Below are 26,654 nucleotides of genomic sequence, written 5' to 3' on the forward strand. Positions count from 1 at the left end.
CTAATGACGCGAAAATCGTGCGCAGCAGGGATGCGCAATGCAATACTGAGGAAATACCTTAAGTTAAAATATTTTAAAAAATTGTTCGGAAGGAAAAAAAGATATAGCTAAAAGTGTGCCTAAAACCGTTAGTAAAAACAACGACTCGAGGAATGTTTTGAATCTTTGTCGTTGAAAATTGTGTGATTGTCCTAGAAACCAAATATTCCATTGTTCTATATTCTCGAGACTTTCTACGTAACAAGTTTTTTTTTTCTTTCATGTATTTTAGAAAACTTTGCTTCCAGCTACCGCAAAATGTAACATGAATTATTCCCCCAAGCTTCAGAGCCATTAAGAATTTTACTATATCATCGAAATTCGCCGCCTATTCTTGCAAAGGCTACCAAGCTGCTCGCTTGGCCGCCCAGTTAAAAGTACAATGTATACGTTTGTCATCTGTATAAGTAGTCCAGTCCCTAAATCCTCCCTTACCCGTGGGCTATATAGGGGTTGGACCCAGGCGCGAGAAGAGAGAGTCTCTTTCTTCTTCTGCCTGGGTTTAACTTTCATATAGCGCACGGGGAAGGGAGAGTTCAGGGAATGGCATGGACTACTGTATGTAGTCATAACTCCGGTTGCGACCACCTCTCCTCAGCGACCAGTTTTCTAAAATACCAAACGTTTTCCAGTCAAATCTCTATATTTAGAACCTGTTGTAAGCGGCCACCTCTCGTAAGCGACCGCGACCACTTCTCGAGCTAAAATTTTGAGATTTACCTTTGTTTTTAACCTCCCGAAAGCGACCACTTGACGGATAATAGAGAGGTAATTGGATAATAAGGAGTTGTATTATAATACTAGGGTATCTAAAAGACAGTAATGCTGCGGCACATTTTGTTGATAGTGACATATTTTACGCAGACTCATCTATCTGCGCGTTCAAAAACTCACAACCTTTATTTCTTAAAGTAGTGTCAATTCGTGGTGTGTAACTATCCTTGTATGCATCAAATTCGTGCATGATTACGCATCGATGGCGAGGTCTGACCAGGGATCAAGACAAAAAATTGTAGGAGCAGAAATCTGACTTATAAATTCTGTACTGGTACGCATTAAATGTCTCTGGAATGTTGACAGACTATGTCGAGAACGCGTCCATCGCGATGCGTGAAAATACTAAAGCTTTAGCTTGAATTCATGTTTGGATGAAAAGAAATATATCACAGCAAATATGAAATTAGCGTGTTCGACGGTTTTCGTTTGTTTTAATTATTCTACAAGCTTTAGTAACGACGATTTCACTTCATTTACGAATTCGACCAGGTTTAAAATTAAGATGTCACAATTAATCGTCCAGATTTACAAACTTTTACCTATTGCATTAAGAACAAAAGCAAGAGTTGTGAAAGTAATACACAATTTCCTTCACATCGTTTTTCTGGTAAATCAGAGCAAAACATAAACACTATTCTTTCTCATTGCAATTCACGCGAAAAAGGACGGCGGGTCGACGGTGTGCCATCGTGTTGCTCGTGACGCAATGCACTCTGGTAAAAAGTGGCGCACTGCACTCTGGTTTAATGCGATGCATTCTGGTAAAAAGTGATGCATTCGAGAATTCGTACCCCCTTCTATATATTCTTCTTAAATCCTGATTATGTTGCTGCTCGCTCGCTATACTCGCTCCGCAGCAATTATCGCATTCCTGGGTAATACAAGAGACAGAAATTTCTCAATGGGAAGAATCGGACTCTTTTCTCGAAATTGACTTTTCACGTGAGTAAAACATTGCATTGGCATTGGCGCATGGAACAAGTCCCTGTAGTTACCATATTCTAATGAAGCCAAATTTTAACCCAACATGGTCTAAGCTCTCTTAAGCGACCATCTCCTGTAAGCGACCACCTGGGCTTGACGTTCTGGGTGGTCGCTTACGGGAGGTTCGACTGTAAAGGTTATTTAACTAGCCTTTGTAAAGATTTAAATGAAATTGTCTTCCAAACATGGAGGTAAAAAGATTCCTACTTAACAAAACACTGTTTATATCGTGCAATGAAATTGAATTGAAAGCGGCAATTGCCGAAATTAATTCGTGAGCAGGCCATGTTAATGGCTCGTATTGCAAAATTCGGACTGCTAAGGGCTAATCAGACCGTTAACCGCTGATCAGAATTCTCCTTGTCATCGCGGATCACCTCAGCTATATAATAACAGTAGTCTTAACTCTAGCGCGCGCGTTGGCCAAAGGAAAAAAGGCCAAATGTTGGCAAACATCTGAAAATAGTGAGCAAGCGAGCAACTGGATTTATAAGCCTGAAGCTGTTTTAATTTGTTTTTTATTATTATAATCCTGGTTTGCCTAAACAGATTTAGAACGACTGCTTAAGAAGCCACATGCAATTCACGGAAAATCTATAACAGTTGTGCGCCAGCTTCCTAAGAAGAAGTTACCACCTGACCCAGTTAACGTTCACGTACAAGGAATCAGCGAAACGACCACTAAAGACTGCTTACGGTTTTACTTGGAAAAGTTCAGTGACGTTGAAGTCGTGGAAGTGTATCTTGGTTGCAACAATGACGCCCTTGCAACTTTTGAATCTGAACCAGGTGATTTTAAATCACTGAGTTATATTCATTCTTAGGATAACCGAGGGGATTCTCGCCCGCTCATTGGTTGAGAACTATGATTGATGAGCGTATAACCACAAATGACGTAATACAAGGCAATTTATGGAGAAATTAAGAAATTCCAGTGACTTAGGGGTGTTAAGAATGTCAATTCACATAATTGTAGCAGGTCATCCCGTTCTCTCTATTGTACTCTCTGTTGACAATTTGGATTCTATAGATGTGTGAGCATGACTTCGGAAAGTCAAAACCTACAAGTAATATGTCATTGTTGGAAACTTAAATATAAAGGCGTAGTTTCTTTAACAAGATCTATATTTAACAAATTGATGTCAGTTTTTACGTCTGTCCTCTTACTGATAATAAATTGCGTCATAACATTGTCAAAGTGGCTGTGGAACCACGAGCCGCAGGTGAGTGATTCCGGAATAAACTTTGACAATTTATCATCAATAAGAGGACAGACGCATAAAAAGCTGACGTCAATTTGTTTTCTTTTACAATAACAAGACCTCAGAATGGTCAAATGCCGGGAACAAATGAGGGGAAAAGACGCCGTAAACTTGCCGTTAACAAAGATAAGGGAATTTTATTCAAAATGACGCGAACACTGTCGATAGTTTTTCTCGCTTTTTGATTGGCTACTTAAAAAAGTACATGGAATCTCATTGGTTAAAAAGTTGACAGTTTGACAGCTGACAGTTGAACTTGAAAGCTTGCGTAAGTTAAAACTTTATCCGTCTGTACTCTTATTGATGATAAAAATGAGCCAATCAGAACGCGAGAAATTAGACATTGTAAAAAGTGCACTGAAGCCGTAAAAGGAGTGTTATACTGTCAGAAGAATTATATACCCTGGGAATAATTACAACCTTAGGGCTATATGGAGGACTGACTCTGTTACCCTATGTTTGATTGAAAAGTTACCCTATGAAAACACCCTGTGTTTATTAATTATTTCTACCTTTATAAATGCACGTAATGTTCTTATTTACATTAAGCTCTCCTTCACTGCATGTGGTGGTGCAAGAAATACAGGTTCAAGGAATATCTCAGTATTCGTTCGTAAAATATATCAAATCTTTTCGCTTGAACGCCATTGGTCTAAACGCGTCACGTGACTGAATGAGCTTCAGCTAAAACTGGGAACTGTCCGATTGATATTTCCCATATTTTCAAAAGATTCTGCGTGCAAAAATGCCTGACCGGTAATAGACACAATAGCTCCCATTTGACTTTAAAAATATGTAAGGTCTGTTACCCGAAGCTCACAGTTTTCCTCGGGCTTCGCTCTCGGAAAACTGTTCTGCTTCTTGTAACAAATAGTGTCCGCGGACAAATATGCGAGCGTATTGTCGCCCCAAGTAGAGTCGATCTTTCTTTGCGATCCTTCATCTAGGCATCCTTTAATTATCAAAGGACCCTATGGAATGCCAAGATGAAGATGTTTAGGAAATTGTAATATAGGGAGAACGAATTATAATTTGTTTTAAATAGGTTTTTTTTTTTTTTTTCTCTCAAGACAAAACGACAGAATTTAAAACTTTCGTGCCTAGTACAGGTTATTTTTCGATCTCTGTGGTTTCGGAAATCTTTGGAGGGTCTTGAAATAACCAATCCAGTGAAGTCATCCATACAACGCGCCTGGCAACACTTTCCGCGGACAAACTAGTTACCATGTGTAAAATTAACAAGCGGCACTCTCTTAGGAATAAGCCTAAATTGGGTATTAACTCTCTTACCCTGCTTTCTCTCTTGAGTTAGATTAATTTGTAAGTGGCAATTAATCAAGTTGAAAGCTCTTTTCTATATTTTTCAGACTTTGAATCGCTATTCCGCAAAGTAAACAAAGATAGAAAAGGTCTCCAAGGAAAGAAACCTCATTTGAAGCGTGTGCCTATCTGCTCATGTATTCTGGTAACAGGATTGAAAAAAGAAACAACCGATGACACTATAGCACTGTATTTTGAAAATGAAAAACGGTGTGGAGGAAAAGATATTAGCCAAGTGGACAGGAAAGGAAAAGATCAAGCCTTGGTTTATTTCGAGGATCCTTCAAGTAAGATTTATTTATTATCATTACAGCTAAAGGCAAATTACCAGAGTTACAAACCAGCCAATATTAATTCTAGACTTCAGTTCTTTTGAGTGCAGTTTGTACTTAACATTAAAAACTAGTGTGACAATCTCAGATAGTGCAGAGCGCAATTGATAGTTCTGGTACAGTAGTCCCATAAGTATTCACCCCTGCTCGGTTCACTTCCGGTTTGTGTCTACCTTGGTAGTCTGCTACGGCTTTTCCCCTTTGCAGTGTGTATGTTTCAAGGTTGTATTTTCATTCAAGGTCCAAACATTACGCACAAATTAATAACTACTTGTGTTTTACGTTGATTTTCGTTCATTTTCAATTCAATAATACGCTGAAGCAGCAAACGTGACAATTTAGCTCTTCACGCCAACCTTGTAACTTGATACTTTTGTTTTCCTCGCAAAGCCATGTAATATGAAACCCTTGTTTTCTCCAAAACATACGGAAGATGTCCTTGTTTTTTGGAGATAAATGAAAGAAAGTTAAATATCTGATGTAGTGATGAAGAAACGGAACTGAAACGATGTTGTTTTACTAAAAATGCAAATTTTTACCGATGAACAAGAACTAATTCAATTATAAGATAGTCACGAAATACCACTTTCTTTTCTGTTGCCACCTTTGTTGTTAACAATAAAACAATTCAAAATTAACACACAACGATATTGATGGCTGAGAAGCATTTCAACGAAAAGTATTGAAGATAAACAGCGCTACTTGGCCGATATGAATGAGTCTCCTCAAAGACTGATTAAATTAATTTGCGCTTTCATTAGCTGCCCCGGCGTCTGCAGCAATATTTGAGCATTTTCCTGGTTTCTTTTGTTACAAATTTACAATTTGCGGAGTATTAAAGCCACTAACTTGGGAACTTTTTGGTCTCTCTCACAGACACAATTAAGGCAAGAAATAAACAAGCTGCTAAGGAGAAGCAATACATTTGAACCCTGACAAGCACACTATTGTAGATTGAAAACGGCAGATGATATTTGTTGAACCGACCTGTGCGTAATTCTAAAAGCTACGCAGCCACAGTAACGTTTCACTTTTGCAATAAAAAGGGACAATTGGCGCTACCTGAAAAATAACTGCCGTCCTTGGTCATATGACATGATATATAAAATACCGCGTGGAAAGATAGTGTATAGCACTAACGATGCTAGAACGCATGCGTCTTACATGTTGAGCTCTACCATAAGGAAAACCAGTCAACATTTGTGCGTGATTCCCTATGCAATGTGTCCTTCACCTAATATAGAAGCCACGAACGCTAACTAATCTACGCATGCGTTTAGGGCAAATTAGTTTTGCTCTAAGAGAACGGTACCACAAGGAGAGCAAGGGTTTACCTGAAACAAATATATAGCTTTGCGATGTTCGAGGTTACGTGACGGCGATGGAATGTGTTTTACGTAGAGTACACATGTACCTTTCCCATCCTACCCCCACTACTTCCTTGCCCCTAGACTAATTAATGAATTGAAATTAATTAATTAAACAAACAGTAAAGTTTACACCTTAGCGCCATAGGGCCATAGTACCATAACACCTTAGTTCCTTAGCGGCAGGCAGCTCCCATAACCATCCCAATAGTGCACTCTGCACTAATAAGAACTAACGAATCTCTTGAACTCGAAATTAGGGGCCAAATTAATTTTCGCAGAGGAACAATTGAAATAACTGAATCTTTCAAAAAACATCATCCAATCTGAGAGCCCTCCAGTTTTTTTTTTTTTTTTTTTTTTGTCTTTAGTTTTTTGTCTTTCTTCACAGGTGTTCAAAATGTCATGGCCAAGAGTCAAACGCAAGGCCACACTCTTGAAGGACAAAACTTGGAAGTGAAGCCCTACTACCCTTTCCTTCAAGATGCAACAACGAAGAAAACGGAAATCCCGTTTCACCTGAAACAATATAATATATTCAGATGAGTCATGGCCGAGGGTCTCAATGGCAATGGGGTTAACCGTCAACCATCGAATAGCGAAAAAAGTCACACCACCAATATCTCAAAAATGATATCCCCTCTGGGTGTTAGCCAAATAGTCTTATATTTTTAGGGTTGGTACTTAATGAAAAAGTAAAACATATCCAGTGTCCAGTGTATTAAATGATAACTTTGTTCGTGGCTAGTCTTACGCAGCTCGTTTCGTCCCGTCATCTTTAAAAAAGAAACGCCAGCCAGAAGGGTGGGTTTTTCTTAAGGTTTGTGATATCAACAGCTCATTACTACGGAACAGAATTCTTTTTCAACTATTCATTAGTAAGTTGTTATTTTTGTGATGAAATATAGCCTTCGGCGCTTCGACTCCGGGAGGATAAATCGAACAATTTTTCACCCGTTGGTGGCAAGGTTATATTGTTCATTGATGTGCAGTATTAAAAAGGTCATGATTTGAAAGCCGTCATCGCTTGTGATTACTGCACACTAGTCCGTATCAACCCTCTTTGAAGTTAGTCACATTCCAGGTGCTTACGGCGTCCCTTGGCAGAGGTAAATCAGGGCTTCGGAACCCAGAAAAAGTGTTCCCATCCCCTGAATAGAGGTGCCCTTGCAATGGAAGTAAATAGAGGTAATTGACAGAAACAAAGACCATATGAACCTTTTTCTCGTACCATATATATGAGACTTGGTCTCTTCCGCATCAGAGATGTTGTATGACCATGCATATATATTGCTTTTTTTATAATATTCATTTAGGATTCTGATAAGGAAACTTTACAAAAGACAATTAATTATAAAATTAAGCGAACGGAGAATATAAGGTTTAGAAGTCATCTTGACGCCATTATCAAGTAGAGAAAATAACAGTCGGGATGTTAATTAACATATCCTTACACCCGTTTCATACTATAAAGAAAAGGATAAGAAGAAGGAGAATTTATTATATACACAGGGAAGGGGGTGGTTACCTAGTCCCCCGAGCCAGAGGCTAATAATAAAAGTGTTTGACAAGTTAAAAATGCTACACACACCTATGTAATTAATTTGGTCGAGTCGAAAAATAGTTAATAAAAAAATGTATTCATTCCAATACTATAAAATTAACATCTTGAACGGTATTTTCTCTACTTGATAATACAGTCAAGATGACCTCGAAACGTCTTAGTCTCCTTTCGCTCATTTTTGCAATTGATAAATGTAATCATTCACGATGCAGAATGACCAACTTAAGAAACTTCATCAAATGTGAAATCTCTATTTTCTACGCGTGCTTAGTGGATCAAAAACTGGAGCTAAACGGTCCTAAAAACGGACATTTGCATACATGTTTCAGTCATTTTAGCATAATTTCAAATATAGTAAGCATCTCGCGTCGTCACCAAACTTCCCAAGCGAACAAAGAACAAAATCGTCAGTAAATGTCCAATTACAGTGTCGCAGTTGATCACCAGCATTATGTCATATGATTAGTCATGACTAAGCTCATTAAAGTTTACAATTTACAACCTCTTCTTGCCACTTTTGAAAGATAATAGTCCCGTATTGACTCTCTTCCATTTGTTATATTTTGGTGGTATGAAATAAGAAATTTTGGGTAACATCAAAATAATATCATAATTTGACATTTTGACATTTTGTTACAGTTTGAAATGATTAAGACAACAATCCAAAGCAATGTGCAAGGCCTCTTATGGAAGAGCGCAAACAATGCAAAATTAGTCTTTTCCACCCATCATGATCTTTTGAGGCCGTTTGGCTACAGCAAGACGAAGACGGGTTCGAGAGTTAATCTCCTGGTGTAGGCCTTCTTCTCAAAGCAGTCCCTGTCAATTTGTTTTTAGATATGGCACCCAGTACTGCTGCCAATAATGCACCACACGTGTTGTGTGGATGTTTTCGAGGAGGATGAAACTCCAGTGCGTGTGAAGCCACTTGGGCTGTCCACGAGACCAGAGTCCGCGTCATAAGTTTAGCTCCTTCTGGGCCCCTTCCACACGTATCCGGAAATATTTGAATCCGCAACTTTTTCTTTCCGGATTCAAAATTTCCTCGTCCACACGCAGCGTATTCAAATCGAATTCGCCTGTCCACACGCATCCGATGATATCCGGATTCACTCTAGAGAAACTAGGCCTACACGTTGTGCCGCCATACTGGTTTATTGTTCGGCAAGAGACTGGACACGATTTTGCTACGTCATTTTTTTTCCATTCTGGAGAGCGGATTAAAAAATATCCGGATTCGCTGCCGAATTCGCCGGGTGCGTGTGGGCGGAAGCCGAATCCGGAAAGAAAAAGTTATGGATTCAAAAATATCCGGATACCTGTGGACGGGGCCCTAGTCTTCCCTGAGATTTCCAAAACCAGGAATAATCTAAAAATAATAAAAATATTTAGCAGATTAACTATCTTTACCCACCATCACGGTCTCTTGGACCCAGCATGGCGTAGGAAAATAGTATCCGCTCTAAAACTAACGGACACTGGAATAACTAAAGTTCTTACACAATTTTGTGCTGAATTAAGGAAAAGATTGCTGAAACAAGATGAAAGGCCTACCAACTGGTCCACGGCTAAGAAGATTTGCTCAGACGATGCGAAGAGAACGGGGGTAGGGGGGGGGGGGGTGGGGAATAGATTGATCCCGTTGATAAGAAATGCTTGGGTAGGTAAAATGGGTCTGCTTAATAAATGAAATTGACAAATTTAGGTAAAACAGACGATTTTCAACCTCACAGTGGCACTAAACCGAGACATCCAGCACATCATATGTGACAATTGAATTTCAGGTACCTGAGCCTGTACGCCGAGTCATTAGCCGACTTACAACACCGACAAATCGGTCAGTGTAAAACGCAGACTGCAGGTCGTGGGTTAAAGGCAGACTGCGGGTACATACTTTTTAAATTTATATCGTGTTATTTCCATTTATCGAGTGCTAACCGGAAACAGGGTTTTCAGGCTCGGTTAGAACCTGAAGGTTCAAGTAATCGGGATTTGACTGTTTATCCACCGGAAAAGTGTGAAAAGCAGCATATGCAGTGTTACACGAAAAGAAGCAAGCTGGTAACAAACATTTTCAGTTGTGTTATTTCTTAAATTCAGGATCGGCGAATGTGTTAGCTACAGCATCTACGATCCTGAGATCTCCATAGTCAGTTGAAAATGAACACTGAGGTAGATTGCCCGGTTTTGCTGTCGCCTGATCAAATGCCAAACTCACACTTATGCCAACCTGACCCGACGTACATTTGTTTTCTTCTACCTGAACGAAAAGACTCACTATATACCGGGAGTTCAACTGTGCTGTGACATTTTCTCGGTCACGATTCTGAGAAAACGAAACCGGAAGTCACTGGATTTCCAGGAATTAACCGCAATGCAAATAATTTTAAGCATTTCAAATGAAAGATCGTTACTAAATCGCGCACATTCTAGCCAATTAAACTTTTAGCTCTTTGCTTTCACCTGTTGATATATTTTGAAAAGTTGGGGCCTGTAGAATCATGGGGAAAGCAGATCAAAAAGAAAGAATAACAAGCTACAAAGAAGCACGCGGATTAGCTTCCGGTCTCCAGGGCCACTCCGATTAATTCTCCGTCATGCGTGAGACCTGCTCACCAGTAACACCTCGGGGATTTTGGCGTCTTCGCGTGATGGCTCAAAGTAGGAGCTTTTTCGACGAAGTTAAGAGGGAATTAGAATGTTCAGTGTGCAAGGAGCAGTTTAGTGAAAGCAACGAACCGAAAATACTGAAATGTCTTCACACTTTCTGCAAATCCTGTCTGGAAGCTTGGCTGCGACAGCAGGGTGGAGAAGCGTTGAGTTGTCCAACCTGCCGTCAGATCACCGAATGCCCGAGCAACAACATCAGCAGCCTTCCATCCAACCTGTTTTACAAGCAGATGGTGGACATTGTTAAGGCTTACAGCGGACTAGGCCAGGAAGATTCACCACACTGTGGAAACTGCGACGTAAGAAAGTCGTTGAAGTACTATTGTGCTGATTGCAATCACTTCCTGTGTGAAGACTGCGCTAGGGCTCACAGAAAAATGAAAGCTCTTAGTGGTCATCAGGTTAAAGAAATTGGGAAATTCAAGCCTAGCGATGCCCGAGATTACGCCAGGAGAGCAAATGTTTGCAAGAAACACAACGATGAAGTGCGATTTTATTGTGAACAATGCGTGATATGTATTTGCCGTGACTGCGCCATATTGGATCATCGAGACCACAACATCGTTTCGCTTGACAACGGATTACAAAAGAAGAAATCAGAAATTGAGAATAAGATGCAAGAAGTCCAGGCAAATGTTCCTCGTTTGAAGAGCGAAAAAGAATTCCTCGAAAAGCAAAGAATAAGAATGAACAAAAGCGTCGAACAAGCGACACAAGAAATACACAGAACGGTGGAAAGGAACATAGAATTGATTCGCCAGCATGAAGCAAGCATGACCGATCGACTAATGAAGCAGAAAGAAACTTTCGATGCTGCATTTTCAAACACAATGACCAGCCTGGACGAAAAACTGGTTGAAATAGAGAGCAGCTTGGACTTTGGCAACGAAATACTTCAACGAAATAATTTACCAGAGATTCTAAACGTGGAAGAAGTGCTTGAACAAAGGTTTCAGGAACTTATGGAGCCTTGTGCATTTAACTTGAAGGCAAATTATTCCACCGTCAAATACGTTTCAAATGACTTGTCGTCCCTGAAAGATTCACCGGGGAAGTTACTCACGACAAACACTGAACCTTCGTCAACCATGGTGGATAGCATGGCCCTGACAGAGGGTGCCGTACAAGGCGAAGATTGCACTTTTACAGTGATTACAAAGGATTCACAGGGAATTAAAACCTACAGTGAAATTGACATGGTTGAAGTTTGCATCCAGTCTCTCCAGACGAGAAAAACCTTGGAGGCCACCATAACAGACTCAAAAGATGGCTGCTATAAAGTATCATACAGACCTGAAGCTGCAGGAGAGTTCAATGTTGTCATAACAGTGGCAGGCGAAGCGATCAAGGGAAGTCCCTTCCACTTGAAAGTGAAAGAAAGAAAGTTGAGAGGAGAAAAGAAAGCAAAACATACGGAATCGCCAGGTATCTGTTTTTAATTCTACTTTTTTTCTTTGATTAAATTTTTCATCGTGCGGGGTGCAACAAGCACATGGTTGATGATTTAGATGGCTTTACATTCCAACTCTTTGTTCAAATATGTGGGTTGAGTTTGTTGTCAGTTCTCAGCTTGCCCTGAGGGTTTTTCTCCGTGTTCTCCGGTTTTCCTCCCTCCACAAAAACCAACATCTCCAAATGCTAATTCGATCACAACAGAGGACCTGCATGAAAACTGGCCAAGGCTGATGTGGCTTCCGCTATTAAGTATTGTATATTTATTTCTATTGTTTTATTATAATTTTTTAATTATCATTAATTTAAATCTATGATAAACGTAGTTTAATCATTGAGGCTTTATGTCCTTTATTAATTGCTGCTGTTGAATGATTAATTTTCATGCGTTTCTTTTCATTACAACAGCGCCACCTTTTCAAGTTGATCAAGTATCCTTCATTACCCTTCATTGTTCATTCAAAAGAGCAAAAATTTCAGTGTTAGATACCATTTAAATTGAGCGTGTTACTTTTCAGTTAACTTAGTCGTTTTAGTGTTAGTGAATATGGATAATTAAGGTTATGAAAGCTAAAAATTTGAAAGTAACCCACCTAAATCAAAATAACTTATTTTTAAAACACACATTCCGCAACCGGGTTGTTCTAAGTTGTAATTACTTTTATTGTAATTACTTTTATCTTAAAAAGCCCGCAGCCTGAGTCTTCTTGACTGTAGCGTAATAAACATAAGACGATTTCCCTTTGTTAAACACTGCGAAAATTTCTACATACATGATGCCAAAAATCCATGGGGAGTCACTGTTCAATGAAAAAAAAAACGTCATTGGCGAAAAGAAAATTTTATCTTGTTAAAAACCATATCTAATGTTCCGTACTTCCCTTTCTTTGTTTTCCTGCAAAGGCTGTTAGTAGCTGGACACCCCAAAACAGCGACACAAAAAAAGGAATGTAGAAGAGTTAAGCTAAATGCCGTAAAAAGATAATAACAATGGAGGACTTATTACAGTGGAAGATTTGAGAGGGAACTGGGTTCCGCTATACAATTACCATTTATCTATTGCCTGTAGGCAATAGTTAAATGATAAAACACGGAAAAGCTGGCAATTGTAATACTCTGCAATTTTTATCATTTTAAAAGAATCAAGAAACTTCTTTCTTCAATTTTCTGTAATAACAACAACAGATTGAGATCAGATCAGAAGGTTAAATAAATTTGAGCGTGTCCGTTTTTGAATTTCCAGAGTATATTTCTTCAACAAGTAGCTGAGTAATACCAATAGTAGCCAATTAACTGAGAAAAACGGCGACTTGTTTTGTGGAATGCCGCGTTTTTTGAACCCTTCGATTAATAAAAACGTCTGAAAACCTGTTTCCCTCTGTTGGGTTTGTTTCACTGTAAAACCGAACCAATTGTCGGTTTCCTTAGAGGTTCGAAAATCGGGATTTCACTGTATTAATGCTAGCCCCATACTAGGCTCGTTATCTAGCAGTGGATTAAAAAAAAAATGTGGATTTGTTCCAACTTTTTCTCTTGATCAAAAACTAAATGAAATGAAAGATAACGTAGGTGCTAAGCAAATGTGATGAATACAGCGTGGGTTCACCGGGTGTAAGATGGTTTAACATTAGTGCATGCTGCAACCCTAAATGTTTTTCTTAATCAACACTAACTTGACTTATATTATCTTTCATCCTGTTCAGTCAAGCCGCCAACATTTATCAAGTGCTGTAGGTGCTCGGAATACGCCTTTGTGGCTTACCTATCACTATGTGGTCACTACGTCTGCAAGCCCTGTAAAAACCAGATAAAAGGGGTATGTGTAGAGTGCGGACAGGATGTGATTTGTGAAGGAAACCAACCAACTGGGCACATGACCTATGGGACTGATGCAGATCATTCTCTCCCGGGGCACGAAGACTGTGGAACCATAGTGATTCGCTTCAACTTTGACAGAGGCATTCAAGGTACTGCTGATCTGATACCTTTGTAGCTGTCTTATGCATTTCATTGTAAGTGTACTGAGTGTACCTTTATTACAGGTCCGGAGCATCCCAATCCGGGGGTACCCTACTGGTGCTTCTTCTGTAACGCCTACCTTCCTGATAACGCGGAAGGGCAGAAATTGTGCAGCCTGCTGAGAAGGGCGTTTGATGGACGATTGTTATTTACCATTGGAGAAGACAATACCGTCTTATCTAACGGTGTCGAACTGAAAACGAGTATAAGTGTATGGCCATCCAGGTATGTGTTACCCATTTAACTATTTGCGTACCAAGTACTGTTAAATCAGTATGTTCATAGATCTCACCTCTTACTGACGATGAATTGTTTCATAACTAGCTGTCAATAAGCAAGTTGTGTACTGACAATTGTACAATGAACTTCGTCAATAAAAGGACAGATGTAAAAGCTGATCTCAGTTTGCTGTCACATGTTACAAACGTATATATATTTACTGCAATGAGAGGTAAACTAGTTGTAAGCTGCTGGTAAATAAGGGAGTGAGACATTAATCCTAGCTCCGTTTTAAGCGGCAGGAAAAGAATAGAGGAGGGGGCGGTGTGGGGGGGGGGGGGGGGGGGGGGTTGGAGAGAGATGAAGTGGAGGATAAGAATTTTATGTGTGAATATACAACAATGAACGGCTCTTGTCGCCTCGAATTATTTACCTTAAAGTCACTGCCCATTGCTGAGTTACGATTTCCCAGTTACCAGAGAAATCTACCGACGTGATAATTTAATATCCATTTCTCAGCGTGGCCGTGAACGCAATAGGTTAGAACGCTAGCGAGAGGTTTACTTAGTTAAAACATATTTTTCTCTTTTTAGGTGCGGCTATCCGGACCCAGGATATCTTGATCGACTCAAGAGCCAACTGGCACAAAAGGGAATTTCACAGTCAGGCGAGGCAGCTCTTCCATAGACTGCTACGCTTTGTTCGAACCTTGTTTCGCTAGTCCAAAGCGAGTACTCTGACAATAGATAGTTTTAGGAATGTTCCAGGAAGAAGAGGAATACAAAAGGTAGTTGAGTTTCAGCGTCAACAAATTAATACCAGATCTTTGGCAGCCTTTTCGCAATTTCGTGCAACGAGCCAAAAAAAAAAGAAACGAGTCAAGTTCATGTTGGCGGTAACAATCATAGGTGCTTTTTATTTTTATAGGAAAACCGGTTTTTCCAGTAGGAAACGAATTAATTTGAAGGGGCCTTTCCACTGGAAGTTTGATGAGATACACAGCCTGTTCGGTGGGAATTGAAATGGAGTAGTCCTTTCGACTGAAAAGTTTTCAAATGCTGTCAAATGGTGAGATCTCGATGACAATTCTACTACTTTTATTCATCAAAAAGTTAAATGTTCGGCTTCTTTTCTCAATTTTGTTTTCCTAACTGGTAATCAGGACTTCTTGTTGTCCAGTTCCGTTTGTAAGTGTATTGATTAATCAAAACGGATTCCCACTTCGCGGTGGTTTACATTTGTTAGGCAGACCACTCATATCTAGTACGACCAACTCTTGCGGTATCGTGTTGCCATCACAACTGTCAAAGTTGTTCCGTGTTCATGAGCGCTGGTATTATTACAGCCTGAACATCACGGCTTATTTACAGTGAACCTAGGCCATGAGTATTTGTGTGAATCGAAAAAAAAAAAAGTGCCGTCATGTTTCACTTGAAGGACTGCTGGTCCATTGCAGATTTATTACTTCGCACAACATTCTAATCAAGGCTATATGAAATGCATCCTGTGACGATAATAAACAATTATTGGATGAGGTTTTTGTGATATCCAGAATACTAGGTCGAGGTAGGAGTTATCAGCCTCAGCCTTCCGTTTCGGTTGATAACCCTTACCGAGACCTTGATTATTCTGGATATCACAAAAACCGAATGACCGAATGCAGAGATGACGTCACAGGCGCTGATTTCGACGCTTTCGACCAATCAGAAAAGGGATAGTGAGTTCAATGTATAATAATACGTAGAAGCTGATAGTAGGGCGTGAAATTTTGCGATAAGATATATCTAGATCTCGAGTGGCAGTCCTGACAAATGTTAGCCTGGGACGGTTAAATGCATGGGATATTGTGAACTTTTGTTAGATGTTCTCTCAAGGTTGCTTGCTGCTCAAAATAACTGGTAAAATTATGGTAGCTCAGTTCGCAAAACGAAATTTCTCTCAGCTTAGAATGATCGAATCATTTTGCATAGAGGCCAAGACATTGGTCTTGTTTGCGACAGATTCCCTGACAAAATTAATCCTAGGCGCTAAACATTCTACGACACTGGTCCATTAGAGCACGGCCGGGTTCGAGCTGTTTTTGGCCTGGCCCGAACGTATGCCCGAGAGTGACTGTGTTTCTGGCAAGTGTGTCATTATACCCAGGGATGACCTGAAGATCATCCCTCACATCACCGGACTGCACACTTCTAAGCGCTAAGTCTGAGACAGCATATAGTCAGCAAAGTAGAAATAAATGTTGATAGGTTGTATCGAAGTAAAAGATCAATTATGATAGGTAGATTATCGATAAACGAATTATGAAGGACTATTTAAGTATTCCACGAGAAACGAACAGAGGGGTAAAAAGTATGGAGTCTGCAGTCCTATAAAAAAGTATTGAGGACGAGCAAACTTTGGCAGAATTACATTCAGCTCATCGCCTTTCGCAAGCAAAATGTCAGTTAGTACAAAGCGGTTACATTAAACAAATTAAATTTTTCTTGTTGGCACCATATAATAAACATCTTATTAACCAAGCTTAGTCGGTCTGTATGGGAGAATCTTGACCTCGGTCGTGTGTACAGATCTCATGCTTTCGGTTTGTACTCACGACCTCGGTCAAGATTCTCCCATACAGACCTCCTGCTCCGTTAATAAGAGCTAAATACCCGTTCTGTAATTTTGCACCACGTGACGTAAAATACCAATAAAATCGCGCGAGAATTAATCGGTGGGTTATAATTTATCTTATAATCCATCAAATAGTTTTCGCTCGCGCGCGATTGGTCTAAACACGTCACGTGACCGAATATTCTCCAGCTGAAACTGGGGAATATTCGAGAATATTCCCCAATTTTCAAAACTGCGCGAGTTGCGAAAAAGATTTGAAGAGTAATAAACACGCTAGCCTCCATTTGGGGCGAAAATATGCTCGGATATTTGTCCTTGAACATTATCTGTTCCTCGAAGCTCACAGTTTTCCTCGAGCTACGCTCTCGGAAAACTGTTCGTTTCTCGGAACAGATAATGTCCGCGGACAAATATCCTAGCATATTTTCGCGCCAAATGGAGGCTATTGTTTATATATCCGTGGTCTATCAGTAAGAACCCTGCCATAAGTAACGATAAGATAAGAATCCTTTATTGTATCCTTTCAGGATATTACACAAAAGGCGCAAACTCATTTATCATTTTAACTAGAAAAAGATAATACGACAAAACTAAACTGGAATTTAAAATAAACAACGGATATTTAATCAGAGGCACCCTCGGGTGGTTTCGGTAAATTATTTGTTCAGAAGGATTTTAATCCTCTCCGAATACCGTAGAGAATTGTCGCCTCATACTTTCGTGGTATGCCTGTTGTTTCCAGATTGATAAAAATTTCGTTTTTGGTACCACAAAAGCGATCAACTGTGATTTTTGGAAAGGTAAGTAGATTTTCAGGAAATGGACCAAAAAGAAGGCCCTAAAAATATTCGAGAAGGCTCAAGTTCCCAACAGAATGACCGATCGAACAGGTGGCAATTTTACAGCGCTGCTTAATAGCGTAAATAAGCAGCATTTTAAGGCGTTTGAGAGAAAACCCTTGTTGCCGTGCCCTTGATTAAATACCAAGCCGCAATATATAGTATACGGAAGCATCAGTCGTAATCGTAACTGGAAAAAGATAAAACTATTAGTTATTGCACATTGAGATAACGCTAAATTGTATATAGGAATTAACATAAATACAGTGGAGCCACGCCTTACGGTCACCACGTTAATACGGTCACGTCGTTATTTCGGTCAGTCTTTTCTTTCCCGGCGAAACGCCCATACTGTTTCTTATAGAAAATCCCCGATATGACGGCCAACGGCCACATTTTTTGAAATCCCAACCTGTACACGGTAATCCTTTATAATTTTACCCTTTATAATTAATACGACCAAATGTTCGTGGCCCGTCGATGAACGAATTAAAGGGGTTCTACTGTCAGCCCAAGATAACTGACTTTCATAGAATCGAATTTCGCTAGCCTTGATTCCATTTTCTTTTACACAAAAAACGTATCAAACGTTCAGCACAAGTTAGGTAAATTGTTCTCACATCCGCTGTTTAACAGCACCCTGCCTCGAGCTTTAAAGCTTAACTCATAATTCTAATTGACAAGAAATAGAACCAATAATTATAGCAAATAAAATCGTACATAGGAATAACAATAATAATAATTAAAGAAAGAATAATATAGCCTTCTTAGTTTTAATAGATTCAGTCTTCATCTCAGTTTTACCAAGGTTATGATCAACATAGTGGTTTTGTTGCGTGAAGGCCTTAAACAAAGTTATAGTCTTTTACAGAATGCGCACCAAGGCGACAACGGTTATAACAGGGGGCTTTAACCCTGAAGTATCGAGGTTCATAGAAAGTTCTGTCCTTGAATTTACATGAAGGTTTCAAGGATTCCCTTGAGGTTTCTATCCTAGTTTCTACAAGGTCGTTATATATAATCGATGTACCTTGTTTCTAAATGCTTCCAATAGGATTCCTATAGGGTAAAATGATTGTACGGTTGGTTTGGATCTAAAGATTTTAGATCAGTATTCTCTTTCTGGACTAATGGTCTCTGTTGCGTACGAGTTCTTCCAAGGGATCAAATACTTTTGGCCTGTTCAAGTTGTTCCAGCTCACATATTATGTTACTCATGCTAGGGCGTTCCTCAGGGTCCCTCTTCACACACTGCTCAATGAGCCCTCGCAGGGCACCATTAGTTACCTGGCCGATCTGACAATGGACCTCTTGAGGAACCGGTAGTTCTCTGACGCACATTTCACACAACAGTAAACCAAAACTGTACACGTCCACCTGAATAAAGAGAATGCAAGCGTAATTTATACATCACTGAAGTGATTACGTAGCTCTTATTAACCGAGTAGGAGGTCTGTATGGGAGAATCGTGACCGAGGTCGTGAGTACAGACCAAACGCAGTGACGTCTGTACACACGACCGAGGTCAAGATACAGACCGACTTAGCTCGGTTAATAAGATGTTTATTTTATGGCAAAGAAAAAAAATTTAATTTGTTTTATGTAACTGGTTTGTACTAGCTGACATTTTGCTCGCGAACCGAGATAAGCTGAACTGCCAAATTTTGCTCGTCCCGTTTACTTTTTTTTCTCCTCATCAGGCTTTTTGGTACTTCCAAAAATGATTGAGAAGAAAATAGGAGAAAATGGCGAACACTTTTGTAGTTTTTGTTTGCAACTTTTTCATCGCAAAATGTAACCAGTCTAGATTTTCCGCATCTAGACCGCTTTCGATATCGATTTCAGCCAATCAATTTCCTGAATTCGGTAGTTCCCAGTCCTTTTGAAACACAGCCATATAATAAAGAAAAGTATTAAATCAGGTGATCAGCAGCGAAAAGTCTTTATCACTCAGCTGATAACCCAAGCCAGAAAAAGAGAAATAATACATCGCTGACGGGAAACCATTCGATGACATCCATTCGATGCCAGTCGAACCCATGCAATTCCAAATATACGTAAGTCACTCAAACAACGTGCTGAGCTGCAGATACAACACTGTTGTTGAGCGACGCCTTTCAGTAGGGTTCATGTGTTACATTCGTCGTGGGAGACAGCCAAAGCTGACATTTCTTATCAAGCGCTGACTATCAAGTGCTGGGCATGCGACAGTCACTGAATTCGAAACGATCTACACGTTAGAACCATGTTTCTAAGGAAGACGCGTGGAATATTAAGCAGGCTAATTAAAATTAATTAAAATCTATTTTGAAAACACAATAACACTCGTAATGAAAACATCACTGCAATTTTGGATGTGACAGCAAATAATACATCAAGAATCGCATGTACAGCTGCATGCCTCAACAAAACAGGTAACATGATCACAGAAACTCTCTAAAACAACACAGTTTCTTATGTCGTACCAGTTTCTGTAGATTTTTTTAATGTTGATGAAATTAAGAAAACACATTTCTTTACCTTTGGTGACTGTTGAGAAGTGAGGGCCTCTGGTGCAGAATAGATTATTGCCCCTGGGTTTACTGTCATACACTGACGCATGAAATTCGCCGACCCATAGTCAGACAGCTTGGCTCTCCAACCCGCATCTCGTCTCCATAGTAACACATTAGCACTGCTGATGTCTCGATGTATTATGGGAAGCGGCCTATTAAGGTGAAGGTAATTTAACCCTTTAGCGACGTCCAAGGCAAGACTGACAATCTCCTCGTCATTTAAAGCTCGCTCGGATAACAAGCGCCGTAGACTAGTGTTTAGTATTTCAGTGATGAACAGAGGACTGCCATCATCGTTAGTCGCACCAATAAACTGTAAGAGATTCGGATGGCGACAGCAGGACGCAATGCTCATTTCTCGTTCAAACAGCCTACGATTATGAGGTGAAAGAATCAGCTCGTGAATTTCCTTGACAGCAACTTGGCAACCACGAAATGTGCCCTGACGCACACTGCCCCAGGCTCCTTTGCCCAAAACACTGTCACTCAGAAGAACTTCCTCGCGTTGGATAATCCAATCACGTGGTTGGCGACGCTGGTACTCAGTCAGTTCCTCTTGGGCCGCAGACACAGCTGACTGCAACTCTCTTTCGTTGGACAAGTATGAGTTCCTTTCTTCTTGCATCTGAAGTTCCAGGTTTCTTAGCCTTACTTCCAAAGCTGTCTTCTGTTGGCGCTCTTCTTCCAAAAGACGCTGCTGTTCTCTATTAGCGTTCGCCTTTGTCTGAAGCTCTTGTTGGCGAGCTTGACTTGACAGCATTTCAGTTTGCAATCTTTCTTCCAATTGTGTTCTCACCTGCCGCTCTTCGCCTAACGTGTTCTGTAGTTGTTCTACAATCGTTTCCTTCTCTCTTAGTTCCCGCTCTCTAGTGTTGCGCAAACGTACTTCGTCATCCAGCGCTTGACGAATCTGTGCAAGTTCATTTTGCATTCTTTCTTCCAGCTCGTTATAAGCAATCCTTGCCTGGCTCAATTCTTCCTCGACTCTTGTTCTTGCTTGTTGTTCCTCACATACAGTATTCCGTAACATATTTACCAGAACTGTTTCCTTTTCCCGCAATTCTTGCTTTCTGATATTAAGAGCACGTTCTTCTTCGTTAAGCGCTTGACGCATCTGCACCACATCGCATCGAATTTGAGGCCAGCGGCTATTAGCGTTGCTACCTTGTTCGAGGTCGTTGGAATCTTGTTTCGCACTTGGCAGTTGAGCTGATTTCACAGATTCAACGTGGCTCGCTGAAGCATTGCTCTCTACTGTTGATACCTTAACATTCTTTTGACAGGCGCTTTTCTCTAAACCTTCTTGCTGACTCGCGATTCCATTAGCAATCGGCGATGCAGAGACCCATGTTTCAGCTTTTGTCTCCTACACAAAAACAGGCTTTAATTGAGAAATTGGATCACCTTTTCATTTCCTCACATTCACCCTTGCGGTAATTTTAACAAACAAAGTGAGAAGTTCATTGTAATATTTACATGGGGCTATTGAAAGATATATTGTATAGCCTTTCCTCCTAATTATATATTTAATTTACATTAGAAGCCCGAGCTTTGTTTGAGCGAGTGTTCCACGAGGCGCAGCCAAGTTAACTATCTTCAAAAAGCGAGTGTAAAGTATGACAATTTGAACTCTTTTTACCCATTGTTTGGATCTGCCCGTAAGTGTTAAACTTGTACAAAGAATTTTGTAACCCGTGACCTCCGTGGTTACGTACGGACGGACAAATATCTCGGATCTTCTTCTTAAACCACAGACAGCCCAACATTATACTGTTGGTGATTGCAAGAAATTGCTTTAAATGCTACGCGTCGAAAAGAACTGAAATGTCACTGGCTTGACTCATGTCTGTCTTTTGTTATTCTAATGTCTCGGTGTTCTTGGAGACAGTTTCAAGTCATTTAGGTAGCTTATACCTTCGTGGGTTTTACTTTCGCAATTTTTTTTTTTTTCAACATTCTTGGCACAATTGTTAACTATGCTTCCCAAACAATATCTCGGCACTTCGTTTTTTCGCCTTTTCACACAAATAGTGTCATCAGATGCAATCACGCCATTTGGATGGGAATGGAAACATCAGACATTTGAGAAATAGTTTTGCGTGTCAATCAAGTTATACTAAAGTAAGTCTTGTGTAGTAGTTCATAAAACAATCATTTCATCCGCGTGTGTCGCATGTTAGATGATTATAACCAACAAGGTCCCTTGTCGGTTACTTCAACGAAACGGCTAAGCCACACCCCCACTTTTTGAATCTTTTTGAATTATCGGTGGAACAATAAGCACTTAATGACTGGTTCCGCGGGAAACAGTGAGTTTTGTTTCCCCGAGACCCTCAATGTTCCCCGAGGCGAAGGCTAGGGGAACATTGAGGTCTAGGGGAAGCAAAACTCACTGTTTCCCGCGGAGCCAGTCATTAAGTGTTTTGTTACACCTCCCAACTCAAAAAAAAACAAAAAACAAAAAACAAAAACAAAAACAAAAACAAAACTGCCAAAAATCGTTTGCTTGACGCCGAATGGCACACAGATTTGCCTGATCACGTGCGAGTCGAAAGTTCAAGTTGCTGTTTCCCTTGGGAGTTAGTGAGTTTTGTTCGCCCTAGGAAGTTAGTGAGTTTTGACCAAGGGCAGGTGACACGCTCTCCTCCAATCGAACAACGTATTTCAGTTGGGAGGTATAATAAATGTGCTTTTTCGATGGTGAACTTCTACTATAACTGCTGTAGATTAGGAAGGTCAATTTTGATGTATAATTGGCAATCATAATTTTCCTTAACTCGTCATTAGCTTTTCCCTACTCCCACGTCTCTACAATACTGAAATAACTCGTACATTGCAAGGTGGCTTCTTTGCTTTTACACGGACTCTGGTAACGCTTTTACCTGCAAAAACAACAACAGCAATGAATGGACCTTCTTGACGACGTCACGCTTTTCCGATTTTATTCAAAAAGTAGGTCTAATCGCTCAATTTAACATGCCAGAATTAGTTAATATATAAGTTTCATAAGAATCCTTAGCAAACTGAAGAAAATAAAAGACCTCAAACTTGCCCAATTTTTTTTTTTTTTACAAAGAAATGTACGCCACGGTTAAGGGTCCCCCCCCCCCCCCCCCCCCCCTCTTATGAAACTCTTATGATCTAGGAAGGTGTCTTTTTTATTTATATGAAAATTGTATGAAAAATTGTTGATACTGCGTGACCTCGTCAAAAAGGTCCAGTGTTATAGCAATTATTTAAACGCATGTAGGAAATTCGGACAACACAAAACTTTTTGAAATACCAGCCGTAAATAATTGATAAACAACAATTTGATAATGTGGATTAATTCGTTAAATCCCATTCCCTCAGTGACAATACTTTTAAAAAGCACGTTATGTAGTAATCAAATTATCTAAAATTTGTTTGAACTGTTCCGCCATTTATACAGTTTTGCCCAAATTGCGTATCAAAAAGTATAGGTTATCTAATTCAGATAACTAAATAAAATAATACGCTACTCGATACAAGATGTTAACAGCCCATGCTTAAAACCAATTCTGTGCACTGTTCTTTGTCGAGACAACTTATCTTACCTTCGATGGCTTTCTTTTTTGGTTTCGGATTGGCATTTTGCTGTATTGAAGCAGGTGGCTTCTTGCCATTGCCACTCTGTACAGACTGTTCACAAAATACATATAAAAAGAGGATTTAACTAATGTTGTAAAAAAGGTACGAAGCAAAACGTGAGAGAAGACCCTTTGATAGTACAATACACTGAAATAGGTAACATTATTTCTAACAACACTGTTGTTCAAGCGTGAACTTGAAACAAATACGTTTTTGAAGTATAATAGGCTGATCCACTTCCAAACTCGTCGTATGCATATACCGAGAATAAACATGACAAAAAAAATAAATTATAAAATTTTCCATATTAACGTATTGACTACCAGAGCTTTTTGCCAGAAACGCATTTTTTTTGTACATTTTGGCGATTTTCAGCCTGGATATGAGCCAAATTAGCTCCAATCTACTCAAAAAGGCATTTGCAACATGACAGCATGCCTTTCTTCCCACTAACATCGCATTTTTTCGACATTTTTGCTCGGCCATGGGCAAAAATCAAAATTTCGAGTTTTTGGGCGAGAAAGTGACCTACTCTATAATTAGGCTTTTCGTTTTTTTTTAAAAAACGTTTTTCGCCTTTCTTTTTTCTCCTTTTCTTATCTTTTAGCTTCAGTGATTGACCTTCTACTGGGCTTGCTTGCAGCTCAAAAATTTTTGAGAAAGCATCATCGAGACGGGCAATGTTTACTATGGAGTAGCTGAGTGTAGTCGCAGGGAATTTTGCTGAGAGTTTTTTACTCAAATTTCTGAGCATTTTCCTGCATATCTCAGGCTCCACCGAGCCGATCACTTTGATCTAGGTATCATTGGAAAGATCTTTTCCTCTTGCAGAACTTGAGTATAGATGATGCCAATTTTGGTCAAAGGTGATGACGTCGGAAGTGGAACAAAGGCCAATGCTCGTCACGGCCGACTACGGCAGGCACAGGCGTCAATGGGCACAAAAGTTTCGACATCGTCGTAGAAAGATGCGAAGGTCTGAGTTCGTGCTTTAATAATATACAAGCAACAATTTCTACATTCCGATTGGCTAAAAACATGTCAGTTAATCCCAAATCGGTGTAATTTCATCAGTGCAGAAAAGTGAAATTGAATGCAAAACGGTGAAATTGAAAATGATTGACAGCTCCGTCAAAATTGGAACAAACAAAATGGCAGAAAAAATTAGACGAAGATTCTGAAGATTGAAACTCTTTACCTAAATTTTAATTCAAAGACTTCATAACAAAGCAAAGCACAAAGCTCAGCAAAAATTACTAAACTAGTTATCGCGAAATGTGTAAGTTAAGAAATATTCACAAAAGCTTCGAGGACAAAAACATAAACTTACGCTTGACTGATTTGAAATATGCCGGAGCCGATCACGACGGCATAACATATTCCCAGTTGAAAAAATGAATTTTAAAATTCCGTCAGTATCACGATGCAAAGCGCAAAGAAGGACACTGGAAGTCTTAAGAACCTGCCACATCGATCTTACTTTTGGAGACGAAAAGTGCAAGCATTCTACTTTTGCGAAAGAACAAAGCTTAGAGATTAGGTAAGATAGTTCACCAACAAAACGCTGCAGACGCTGAGCAAATCTAACCCGGCTGTACTACGTCCAATAACTTGAAGAACCTTAAGTCAGGCAGCAACCAGGAGAAGTTAATAAATGTCCTTTAGTGCTAAGAAAATCCATCACTTGGCAGATTTTAGCTTCGTTTCTCGGCATTTTGGTTAATTGCCGGCTGGGTTGAAGAGTTTCTTCTCGGCGAAGATATGCTTTAAAACACGACACAGAGTTTTTCAAGTTCTTCAGTTCAACTGTGAATAAAGACTTCACGGTTAAAAGAAACTGCTCAGTTTTCATACATGACTTGGAGAGAGTGGATGAATTTTTGCGCTTGAATTAACATGTCAAATTTTCATCTAATAAAGTTGAAGTAGCCCCAGGCTTCATTTGTCAGGTAAAATACTAAAGCGTGACAGAAATTGTCACTGGTATATTATGAACAAGTAATCAAATGATTTTTCTCGTGCAATCTGGAATAAATGAGTTCTCGTAAATTTTTCAAAGACTAAAACTTGCACTCGCCCTACGGGCTCATGTAATTTTTTGTAGTCTTTGAAAAATTTAGTCGTGCTTATTACTCCAAATCGCACTCGAAGTCATTTGATTACCTACACAAATAACTTTGTTTAACTTCAGCGTTACTTCAAACTTACCTTTTTGCCAAATTGGATCAAGACGATAAGATAAACTGTTGAATACTGTTGAACTACTACAGTAAACTAAGATGTACAAATTTGCAACTCCAGTGGAGTTGGGTACAGTTAAGCAATTTGCTATTCTCCAACGACAACGACTACCCATTCTAAGATTTTCTTTGTTCTGTCTTATTTATAGTCTTTGTTCAAACTTCCTTCTTCGTTGATATGATTTTCCATTCTAAGTTAAATTTCAGATTTAAACTTGCCACGTGCACACTAATTCAAAATCAATTTGTTCCAACACGAACTTCCAGCGATAGGACTTACACTGTTAAATTTAAGCGGTCACTATTTGCAAGTGAGCTTTGAAACCTTGAAATTTACCAGTTCTTCCTTTCGTCCTGTGATAGTAATTCTGAAATGGACTGATATTGGTGACATCAATCAGAGTCCTATCCAGGACAACCTCACACCGCGATCACACCATGCGAAATAGTCGTAATCGAGGGTCTACACCATTTACCGTGATAAATCTTGAATATTGAGATATCAGGTGATTTGACGCTGGAAGGAAGGAAGACCACTCTTCACTCCCTCCTCCCTTCCCCCTTCTGAATACATTTTACATATATCGCTTGCATCCAAGATCTAGCCAGTTAAAATGTATCAGTGTAAACAAAGCTGACATTCCGTCCTGTAATGTGGTTGGTTTAATTTTCGTTACCTAAGTACCCAAAATGTCATTAGTGTTCTTGCGGTAAACGAGATTTCCGTACCGTAGGTCCGTTTACAAAATATTGCTCTTTGTAAGAAATACAACACTTACAAATTTAGAGTAAT

At 39.6% G+C, this 26,654-nt stretch overlaps 3 protein-coding genes across 3 annotated transcripts in view; 2 read left to right on the forward strand and 1 right to left on the reverse strand.

The window, feature by feature from the left end:
- Positions 1-7,745, forward strand: part of LOC110068320 (E3 ubiquitin-protein ligase TRIM71-like) — a 120,439-nt gene extending 112,694 nt beyond the window's left edge. Inside the window, exon 5 of the mRNA XM_089298820.1 lies at positions 6,473-7,745. Within this exon, the coding sequence (XP_089154946.1) occupies positions 6,473-6,627 (155 nt within the window). The 3' untranslated portion in view covers positions 6,628-7,745. The remainder of the gene's footprint in view (positions 1-6,472) is intronic.
- A 2,254-nt stretch (positions 7,746-9,999) lies between these two features.
- Positions 10,000-14,879, forward strand: LOC149106877 (E3 ubiquitin-protein ligase TRIM45-like). Its single transcript, XM_089298822.1, has 4 exons — positions 10,000-11,740; positions 13,471-13,734; positions 13,810-14,011; positions 14,599-14,879. Exons 1-4 carry the CDS (start codon positions 10,243-10,245, stop codon positions 14,690-14,692), a joined length of 2,058 nt encoding a protein of 685 aa, XP_089154948.1. The 5' UTR covers positions 10,000-10,242; the 3' UTR covers positions 14,693-14,879.
- A 2,228-nt stretch (positions 14,880-17,107) lies between these two features.
- Positions 17,108-26,654, reverse strand: part of LOC110068286 (uncharacterized) — a 30,374-nt gene continuing 20,827 nt past the window's right edge. The window contains exons 7-10 of the mRNA XM_020775666.2: positions 23,588-23,672; positions 22,845-22,894; positions 19,978-21,378; positions 17,108-18,834 (exon numbers count right to left, since the gene is read on the reverse strand). Coding sequence (XP_020631325.2) covers positions 18,622-18,834; positions 19,978-21,378; positions 22,845-22,894; positions 23,588-23,672 — 1,749 coding nt within the window. The 3' untranslated portion in view covers positions 17,108-18,621. The remainder of the gene's footprint in view (positions 18,835-19,977; positions 21,379-22,844; positions 22,895-23,587; positions 23,673-26,654) is intronic.

Source organism: Orbicella faveolata, unplaced genomic scaffold (assembly GCF_042242905.1).
Source record: "Orbicella faveolata isolate gen_17 unplaced genomic scaffold, um_ofav_v1 contig_3, whole genome shotgun sequence".
Lineage (NCBI taxonomy): Eukaryota > Metazoa > Cnidaria > Anthozoa > Scleractinia > Merulinidae > Orbicella > Orbicella faveolata.

Excerpts from the sequence above, each read along its gene's own strand:
- LOC149106877 (XM_089298822.1), top strand. The coding sequence starts at position 10,243 with ATGCGTGAGACCTGCTCACCAGTAACACCTCGGGGATTTTGGCGTCTT. Across the intron at positions 11,741-13,470 it reads AAAACATACGGAATCGCCAG|TCAAGCCGCCAACATTTATC; the intron begins GTATCTGTTTTT and ends CATCCTGTTCAG. Across the intron at positions 14,012-14,598 it reads ATAAGTGTATGGCCATCCAG|GTGCGGCTATCCGGACCCAG; the intron begins GTATGTGTTACC and ends TTCTCTTTTTAG.